Source organism: Denticeps clupeoides, chromosome 20 (genome assembly GCF_900700375.1).
Source record: "Denticeps clupeoides chromosome 20, fDenClu1.1, whole genome shotgun sequence".
NCBI classification, from domain to species: Eukaryota; Metazoa; Chordata; class Actinopteri; order Clupeiformes; family Denticipitidae; genus Denticeps; species Denticeps clupeoides.
This window is the reverse complement of record NC_041726.1, coordinates 8,735,781-8,746,270: the sequence shown is the minus strand read 5'-3', so window position 1 is coordinate 8,746,270 and position 10,490 is coordinate 8,735,781. Positions and strand designations below refer to the sequence as shown.

General features: G+C 46.2%; 1 protein-coding gene across 2 annotated transcripts; it reads right to left on the bottom strand.

Moving 5' to 3' along the window:
* Positions 1-1,685: 1,685 nt before the first annotated feature.
* Positions 1,686-8,866, bottom strand: smap2 (small ArfGAP2). 2 transcript variants are annotated; one of them, XM_028963396.1, is made up of 10 exons: positions 8,516-8,866; positions 4,592-4,725; positions 4,205-4,290; positions 3,943-4,021; positions 3,795-3,857; positions 3,421-3,502; positions 3,221-3,351; positions 2,768-2,933; positions 2,432-2,694; positions 1,686-1,820 (listed from the first exon to the last, which is right to left on the bottom strand). In XM_028963396.1, the coding sequence occupies exons 1-10, from the start codon at positions 8,616-8,618 to the stop codon at positions 1,695-1,697; spliced, it is 1,233 nt and encodes a 410-aa protein (XP_028819229.1). In that variant the 5' UTR covers positions 8,619-8,866; the 3' UTR covers positions 1,686-1,694. The 2 variants fall into 2 exon arrangements, with proteins under 2 accessions (XP_028819229.1, XP_028819230.1); XM_028963397.1 differs by having other exon boundaries at positions 3,236-3,351.
* Between the last annotated feature and the right edge of the window lie 1,624 nt (positions 8,867-10,490).

Here is a 10,490-nt window from a genome sequence, read left to right as displayed (position 1 = left end):
AATTTTTTTGTTCAGGTTTAACAAAATCTCCCAATTGCACAATTTGAGACTCTCTGTAGCCACGCACATGATAGTAGCCACTGTTCTATTGGTCGAAATGATGAAGAGAGGAAAAAATATATATATACAATTCAGAAAACACAGAGCCTACAGCAGAGTGGCCGCCGGTGCCCTCTGGTGTCAGCCAATCAGCAGCAGGCAGACATTTGAAGTGGAATGTCTTAAAAACGTTTCTCTGATCAGCCCAATCCTGCTTCGGTCTCCAAGCAACGATTCAAGAGTAAAGTGCAGCTTCAGTTCACACAAACATTCAGTTTCACAAGATAGGAGAAATAAAAATGATATACACCTCTTCATAGGTACATCATGCAGTGCTCATTATAATAAAAGTGTAATAGTAATAACGACAACAATAATAAAAGTCCTTTTGGAGGAAGTTCAAATCCCACAGGGCTCCAGAGGGACTGAACTCAGCGTGTTCCATTCAGCAGGAAGTATTAGAGGCAGAAATGCTGCAGACTGATACACATAAGGATGAAATGTTCCAAACGGTTTAACATTATTGGTCTCAATTAGTTATCACATTCCTATCACAGTGAGATCATTCTAAATCAAAAATTAAAAGAACAGTGCAGATGTACAGGTAAGCAGTTTTGGGTAATGAATATGTGTATGTGTGTGTGTGTGCGCGCGCGCGCGCAAGCATATGTGTGTGTGTGTGTGTGTGTGTGTGTGTGCAGGGGATATATTTTTATTGGTACACGTTTAGCCCTTCCCACGTTTTACCACCAGGGGGCGGCAGTGAAAGCTGCTCTGGAGAAGTTAGTCAAATCAGACAGACGAGGGGAGCAAAGGGGAGGAGACAGAGACAGCTAATCACATCACGCTAATAAAAGATCATTCACTAGGGCATGTGACATCACTTCCCGCCTGTGCGTACAAAAGCAGCAGAATAACGTCTCCATGGTAACACATGAAGTGCAAAGGTAATGGTGACAGACCGTCCCTCACCAACACCAGGCCTCAGTCAACAGACAAACCTCACAGGCAATGTGTGTGTGTGTGTGTGTGTGTGTGTGTGTGTGTGTGTGTAGAACGATTTCAGCCAAAATTAACATTAAACCTAAAAAAAACACGCGCACGCGCGCGCACACACGCACACACACACACACACACACACACACAGACACAGACACAGACACAGCAGTTTTATTACATACCCTGCATGAGTTAAGATGGCTGAAACAATGTCAAAATCCTGAGCGTGGCACAACACACACACACACCTATAGGTTGCTCCCATGGTCTTTGGTTCCAACTTGTATTTGTAAATGTTAAGTGCAACACAGACTGACAGGAGGCCGTCTGCAGCCATAACCCTTCACCAGTCGACTCCTGAGTTGAGCTGAGGTGTCCTCAAAGGAGGCTTAGTAACACACGCACACACAGAAACAAGGATGTCGATAGATGGCTGGGTGACAGCGTGACCACTTGTCACTTTCCTACCATCTAGATTCTGGCGGTGTATAAAAAAAAAAAAAAAAAAAAGGTTCCAAGGCAAACATGGGGCGTGTGAAAGTGGCGATGCGGGCGTAAGAACGTTCCGGACGTTCCCAGTCATCTCATGTTGTGTGGTACGAATGCGTGAAGTCTGTCGGCCTTTCAACCCGCCATCGGGAGCCCATACAATCCCATCACTTCCATACGTGCGAGTCGAGAGAGTGACCGCCGCCGGGGGGTGTGGCACCATCTGTGGGCTGCCCGTATCCCATCATGCCTGTGGTCCCATAGAAGTTCATACCAGCCATGTGCTGTGTCATCTGCAGGGTCAAAATAAATAAATAAATATTACAATTAAATAATAACAAAATGAAGAGAGAATGAAAATATGCATAGAAAAAAACATGGGCGGTTCTGCATCGATGCAGTGCAGAACATAATTGATTATATCATAATGGCGTTGCTTGGTGATTTTCTAGTTAAAAATTAGTGCCGGTAGTGACTGTGGCAGCCTGATCGGAGAACAGCGGCGCTCCGCACCATATGCATTTATGCCGAGTTTATTTGACACCATCCGAATACGCAGCCAACCAAATGCTGGTGCTGAATGCCCGTGTGGACGCTTTGAAAAATGTAAAAAAAAATAAAATAAATTTAAATATTAATTGGCTGCATTGATAATCGAAATCTGGTCAAATTGTGAGACCTGTAATTAGAACAAGAATTTATATTATATAAAAAAAAAAAAAAACACTATCAACATGAAACAAATAGTCAACAAGCAATATTTTATTTGTATTTTTGAGTGCAATAAGTAATCGTTTATTTTCATTTCAGAATTAAAATTGTAATAAAACATGGCTGGATTATAGAATAGAAGTTTTAATGAATCTACAGATTTTCTACTGATTGGTGAGAACCTGGCTGATACCTGCGCTACGTTCCACTGCACCTGCGGACTCTGCTGAGGCCCCGCCCCCACGCCTCCCAGCATGCCTCCCTGCATGCCTGCCATGTACGGGCTCGATGTGGCGCCGACAGTTGCTTGCGGCATCATGCCAGGCTGTCCCATCATGCCCACCTGCTGCGCCATCATGCCTCCAATCATGCCACCCTGTGCTGCCATTGGCTGCTGGTACGGCCCATAGCCAGCTGCTGTGTAGCCCATCTGGGCGGGGCTGAGGTACATGCAGGCTGTGGAAATAGATTAAATGATCATAAATTATTGTTGTTATTATTCATATTATTATTATGTGCATTGACTCACAGTGGGCAGCCATGTTGGGTGTGGCCATGCGGCTTCCATACAGAGACAGGATAGAATCTTTGGACATCTTCTTCGTTCTTTCCTCAGGTTTAGGTTCTGGGTCAAGGAACAAACTGAGGTTCTCTGGTACCGAGGCAGCAACCCGACCCGTTGGCATAGAAACAGGCTGGAGCCAATCAGAGAAGAGACTTAATTAAATAAATTGTCATTGATTGTCACTGTCATTGTGATACACTGCAGCACAGCATACGGTGCACACAACGAAATGTGACCACTGCTTTTAACCAATCATCCTTGGTGGGCAGCCATGACAGGCGCCCGGGGAGCAGTGTGTGGGGGGGGGGACGGTGCTTTGCTCGCACCGGCAACCTTCTGATTACGGGGCTGCTTCCTTAACTGCTAGGCCACCACTGCCCCCTGTAAATCTCCCACCAGTACGTTGAATCCGCCCACCTGGTGTGTACGCACCGCACTTTTAATGGAACTGGAGCTGCTGTCAGGCAGAGAGCTAAACAGGTCGAGCGCGGGCGGAGCCTCAGAGCTAGACCTCCCATTGGCCATGAGGGAAAGTGGGGGAGGGGCATCTGCAAAACAAGGAAATGAAGTTAAATGAAGTCTCTGTGTGTGTTATTATTATGTTGTGTTTTTTTTACCCAATCCTAGCAGGTCACTGACTGACTGCGACTGCAGCTGCTGCTTTGGACTTGGTTTGTGCTGCTGAGACTCGTCCTTCTTCTACAAAAGCGAAGTGGAAACATCTCTTTTCAGGACTGTCCATTGTGCAAATAAATATCAAATGCCCTAAAGCATCCCCCACTTAACACCTGTTAGAAGTAACCCAGAAGTATACGGGGCATCCGGAAAGAATTCACAGCACGTCACTTTTCCCACATTTTATTGTTACAGCCTTATTCCAAAATGGAGGAAATCATTTTTTTTATACAATATATACTAATGCTTTAGATAAGGCAACAAAAGCACAACAGTTGCTACACAGGAAACATGACACAAACACACACAAACTCACCAGCTTCATCTTTTCAAAAACAACAGGTGCCTCTTTTGTGATCATCTCTGCAGTCTTCTCTTTCTGAAACACACACACACGTTTTGATGTGGATTATGTTTCCAGCTGTGACTGGACCGAAGATGATGACGATGATGAAGATGCTCACCCTGAAGGCCTGGATATCGATGCACTTGTCCATGTACTTCTTCTTCTCGTATTTGTCTCGAATAAAGACCTCAGCAGCCCTGCAGAGCCCTGGTCAAGGGTAACTGGGCACAAGCAATGGCCAATAGCAACTGTGTCTCTCTCTCTCTCTCTCACACACACACACACACACACACACACACACACACACACACACACACACACACACACACACACACACACACACACACACACACACACACACACACACACACACAGGATACTGGTCGGTCTCCGGCCGCTGGAAGCACTCGGGAACAAAGGCCTCATAAAGTCGTCTAGCTTTAGCGTTGCCCATTTCCTGCACGCACTGAATGCAAAACACACACAGAGATTATTTACATTTACAGCATTTATCAGACGCCCTTATCCAGAGCGACTTACAATCAGTAGTTACAGGGACAGTCCCCCCCTGGAGCAACTTAGGGTTAAGTGTCTTGCTCAGGGACACAATGGTAGTAAGCGGGATTTGAACCCGGGTCTTCTGGTTCATAGGCGAGTGTGTTACCCACTAGGCCACTACCACCCACTATTATAACCTTTTCTTTTTTTTTACATTTTAACCAAAAAAACAAAACAAAAAAAAACTTTACTCCTTCGTGACCTCTGACCTGGATCTGCTCCTGGCTCCACTGGTCCAGGTTGACCGATTTGACGCGGGAGATGTGGACGCCCAGGTTACGGTGGATCCCAGCGCAGCGGATGCAAATGAAGATTCCCAGATTCCAGGACGCCCATCGCGGGCCTGAGAGGTGGGGACAACGTGGGGGGAGGGGAGGCGGAGTCAGACCGGGTAACAGGTATTAAAACGTGCCTTAAAAACCAAGACTCGTTAACTCTTTCGGATCATTGCAAAAGTATAAACCATAAGAGGGGCCACTGATTATGTGACCTCCATCGGTAATGTCACATGATCAGTGTGTAAGGGGATGAAGTACGGGTCCGCGGTGCGGGGTAAACGGAGAATTAATCTATGCGGCAGCACGCACTCGTCGATGCCGAGGAGCGGAAAATGATGACGCTCACATATACAGTATAAACTCAACTCGACTTTATACTCCGTCGAAAAAATGTAGAACCTTCCAAAATTCCCCCGTGGTGGTACATTTCTGCGGATCGCCGGAGGACAGGAAGTGACCCGTTGGCGGCCTCGCAGACCCAGTTTAAGCAGATGGACTGCTTGGACCACCAAGCCCCCCCCCCCCCAAGGGAGGGTCGCGACTTCCAACTCTGGGTCGTCCCAGGGTCATGTCCCATAAAACTGCGTCCCAGCACCCGAGATGCAAAGGAGAACGCGAGGCTGACGTGAGAACGTCCTCCAGAGGGAACGTCGGCCACAGCCTGCAGACGCAGCAGAACACACCTGCAGGAACGCTGCGGCGCTCAGCAGTTCCACCGGAACACTGCGGTCCGGCGAATAACGGCGCCATATATGTGGAATCGGGTAAATAACGACGACACATCACTTCCATTCTCCAGCTCTCCTTAAATCGTGAAAATGACCTTCGGTTGACCCCTGACAACACTGCGGTGAAAGTGACCAAGGTCAGGGCGGGCTCGCCTTTAAATCCTCGCTCTAATCTCTAGTGGGTCGGCAGGTTACGAGGACCAGACTTGACCGCAGGGGTCAAAGTTCAGCTCTGTTAACCGATCAAATAATAATATGAGCAGAGGGCTGAACGGGCAGCAGACCGGCACCTGCGATGGGGACGAAGATCAGCAACACAGGTGACACCAGGCGTCAGCAGGCCCTCCCCCTAACAGCGTCCCCATGGCAACCACTGGAGCAGAGAACGTAAAATACGCCTCTCTGTTGCGGAGGAACCAGGAGGAGAGGAAGATAAACGAAGAACGGAGAACGGCACGCAGGGTCCCGTCCACTCTTTTAACCCCGCCCAGCGGGTGATGCATTTCAGCAGTTATTAAAAGTCTTATTTTATTAAGTGCTGTGGACACTTAATGAATAAATAAAATCAGCTTATGGTCAATTTTTTTTTACTTTTTTAATAAGAGATTTGTTTTGCGTTGTGCAGGTTACAGGTTACAGTTGGGATGTTGGTCACTTTTTATATACACCAAACTAACCTATATAAAGCTGCCATTGGCATGCTGGGCATGGACACTTCTTACATGCACTGTAGCGGCGTGCCGACTGCAGCTGGTTGTAGTTGTAGTAACGCCGCTCAACAGACATGGAAGAGTGAAAGTCCCAGATCAGATGGCACTGACTGCTAATCCAACACGAACACTGCAGCTGGTCTACAACTGTCAGATTCAGGCCTCGTTAAATCTCACATATCAAATTTATTTCAAGAAAATGCGCGCACGTGCACACAAACACACACACACATATTGAACTGAAAATTATTAAAATCTATATTTTTAATCTGACAATTCTAAATTTCCAACAGTTAACTTAAATTACCTGCTGCTTATTAATAGAGATCAAAATCATGAATTAAATGTCTGTAATCGTAGTTCCTGATATTATTATCATAATCATGACACGCACCAATTTTTTTTTTTTTTAAAGTGGGGTGTTTTAGGGCTGCTAATTTGCTGCTAAAACTAGAAATTACTTGACTATTGAAATGCAACATTTTAATATTTCTTTGGACTAAAAATTTTTTTTTAACATGAACAATAAATAGAAAAGAAAAAACATTAATAAATATATTATTTTAGATTATTTGAAATTGTTGTAAGCCAAAATGTTATCTTAATTCAAATTTGATTGCCCAGGCCTGTGATTATGATTTGGGGGAAAAAGTTAGACCTTTTCACAGGTTTCTTATGGAGTACAATAGCAGCTTTATGATTTTTAATAAGTCATTGCTTAAACCATAAAGGCTCACATTTATAACAAAAATGTGAACATTTGCGATTCGTACATTATAGGATGTGGACAGGTCAGAAAAGTGGAGCGGAGGTTGTATCTAATCTCCACCGAGACACACGTTCTGGACATGGTCCAGACCTCAGAGCTGAAGGGCACGATGTCCGTGCCCAGCAGGGCACTGCGAGCAGATTACTGCTGAGCGGCCAATTAGGGGAGGGCAGATTAAAGGCGGGCCAACCAACATGGAGCCTGGAATACATGTGGAGGAGCAGCAGACAGAACAGGTCACATGGCCTCAGGTGAAGCAGGAGGCAAAGCTGCAGAGAAAAGCTGTGGCGCTGAACAAACGGCAGCAGAGCTGCGGGGCCACAAGAGGAAGTTGCAAGAATAGGACTGCAGAACGTTGCAGCAAGTGAGAGAGGAAGTTTCCTAAAACAGCGAGACGGAGCGAACCGTCATGCGTCTGTAAATTCAGCAAATTAGACAAAACCACAAACCAAAGCAGTCAACAACCAGAAGTGTTACCAACTGAGGAAGACATCTGACTCACACAGCAAATACAAAAAACACGCACACGAAACACAGCGAGTCCAGCACAACCAACCGACCCAACCCGCAGAGAGATTACACAGCTGGAAAAAAAAAAAAAAAAACTAAACAAGAAACAGAGAGTCCAGCACTGTTAACCAGCACAGAGACTAGACAGCTGAAAAAGACGAAAAAGACTACACGAGAAACAGGGTCCAGCACAGTTGCCCAGCACAGAGACTAGAAACAAACCAAACAAGGTTAACCAGCACAGAGACTAGAAACAAACCAAACAAGGTTAACCAGCACAGAGACTAGACACAAACCAAATAAGGTTAACCAGCACAGAGACTAGACAGCTGAAAAACATGAAAGACTACACGAGAAACAGGGTCCAGCACAGTTGACCAGCACAGAGACTAGAAACAAACCAAACAAGGTTAACCAGCACAGAGACTAGAAACAAACCAAACAAGGTTAACCAGCACAGAGACTAGACAGCTGAAAAACATGAAAGACTACACGAGAAACAGGGTCCAGCACAGTTGACCAGCACAGAGACTAGAAACAAACCAAACAAGGTTAACCAGCACAGAGACTAGACACAAACCAAATAAGGTTAACCAGCACAGAGACTAGACAGCTGAAAAACATGAAAGACTACACGAGAAACAGGGTCCAGCACAGTTGACCAGCACAGAGACTAGAAACAAACCAAACAAGGTTAACCAGCACAGAGACTAGAAACACACCAAACAAGGTTAACCAGCACAGAGACTAGAAACAAACCAAACAAGGTTAACCAGCACGGAGACTAGACAGCTGAAAAGAACAAAAACCCACACAACACAGGGAGATCAGAAGGTCGCTGGAGAACCCCACCCGTTACACCCTCTCTACTACTACCACCTTGTACGAAACGGAAGTCGAACATCCTGTCTAACTCCAACAGTTTTCTTTTAACAGCAAAAAGTCCGGTCAGTACAGTGGACGTCACCACGTCCCTCCACACCGTTATACTTTAAGACCTCCAACCTCAGCACGTCGCACCGTGCGAGACCACAGGTGCTCGTAACCTTGAACATACAGACCGAGCCGAGAGGAGCCGAGCCGCACAGCCGGGACCGGGAAGGTGCAGGAGACCCGGAGAAGGAGGCACGGGACTCACCTTTAGCCAGACAGTCCGCGCAGAACTTGTTCTCCTCCAGCGCCAGGAGGGAGGTGAGGACCGCCTGGTACCGGTCGATGTCTTTCACTGATTTCCCCGTCATCCTCCCTCCTCTCCTCGCCTCGCCTCGCCCTCCTCCTCCGGCAGAACAGGGTAAAAGACCCGCTCCGATCCCCGGGGAAACCCGATTAGCAGATCGCTCTGGGTTCAGCGACGGCCAGCGGACGGAGGCGCTCTTCGCTTTTTAAAATGTTTGCGGGCAGGAGGTTTGATCCGGACGTCGGCGCTGCCGCTAAACGCCGCACCGTGACAAGAAGAAGCGTCTCCTCCTCCTCTTCTTCTACCCCGCCCTCCGATCGGGACGGAAACGAGGCTACGCGTTTCACTGCCGCCACCTACCGGCGCAGCGGCGACACTGCGTTACTGCAGCACATTTAATATTCCACGTCAATAATCCTTACAATCCGAATCAATTTAAGCACTAAAATGGTGACTAACAGCAACTAAACCGCAGCCAGGGGTGCCAGGGGACTGGCCACTGGATGTAATTACCGAGTGTTGTTTTTACCCTAATGATCAAACACTGCTTATTACCTTTCCAGTAGCTGGGTCGATCAGATTCAAGAAATATTTGGTACTGACTACGTCCAAACTATTTTGTGACTTTCTACTCTGGCTTGTTTTTCATTTTTTTTATGTGGCATCTATATCTACAAATGGTCCTGCTATAGACAGAACCAGAACCTCAAGCGGTAGTAAAACTATTGTTATTTTTACTGTGCCATTTGATAGTTCTAGGTTCCCTTTGCACTATAAACCATACATTTTATTAGCTTAATTTATTTTTTAGATACAGGAATTTGAGCTGAGCATTATTGCGAAATAAGGAACAATCACATTTACCAGGCTTAGTAATAATTCTTGCTGATCTTGCACGAGACCCGTTCAGTAAACGTAGGTCTACAGCAAGGATCACTGGACCTCAGCCTGACCTGACCCCTAAACCACAGGCCAAGTGACCCTCACTGTGAGTCCTGTGCGGCCCCCTCTACCTTTATCTCCCATCTGGAGTTCCTGCAGCAGCAGCATCTGGCGACTGAGTTTGGGGGTCTGTTGTCTTCGGCTTTGTGAAAAAGTGATTCAAACCTTAATTTATCCCCTTTCTCATAGCTGCCATCCAAGTTTGTCCAAAAGATGCTTTTGCTTTTTGTTTAAAGAGTATTTAACATATAATTAACATTTAAAAATGTTAAAACACAAAAACCAAAGCACCACAGTCATATTTAATTTACATTTACATTTACGGCATTTGGCAGACGCCCTTATCCAGAGCGACTTACAACGTGCTTTCAAGTTACCATCGATGAAGAGATCAATTCCGGTTCACTAGGACCCCAACTATGAATACATCTATTTAATGATTTTCACTGGGAACCAGCCATTCAAAGCACAAGCAATTTCTGTGCATCCACACAAATTAATCAACTGCAGCTATTCTGCTGTATGATTACAACATTTCCCGCGCAAGGCTGGCTACACAAAAACACGTGAATGGCTTCTATTCTGAACACTGAAACAGCTTCCCCACTCTAAGTGAATTGCTGTAATGCCATTAAGAGGTCATGGTTGTCTTGTTGAGAAGGTTAAATTATGGCCCTGTGGCAGAACAGGTAAACACTTGGGTCCCGTAAGTAGGAACGCTCCACGGGACGTATGTTTCCAGCCTTGAAGGCTCATCAGCAGGAGACCCTGGCCAATCAGAACCCAAGGAGAACTGAAGTGGGCACTAAAAAAGTTGTGTACACGCCCGTCCAGTTGTAAGTCCAGCTTCTGGTCACTCACCCATGTGACCCCAGGATCTTGATCAGAGGTGGTCATTTTAGGGTCGGTGGGAACGCCAGCATCCATTCCAGACCTCTGAAGCAGTTCTTCTGCTTGGCCACTAGGGGACTCTGTTACTCTTTGCTTGAGGTTT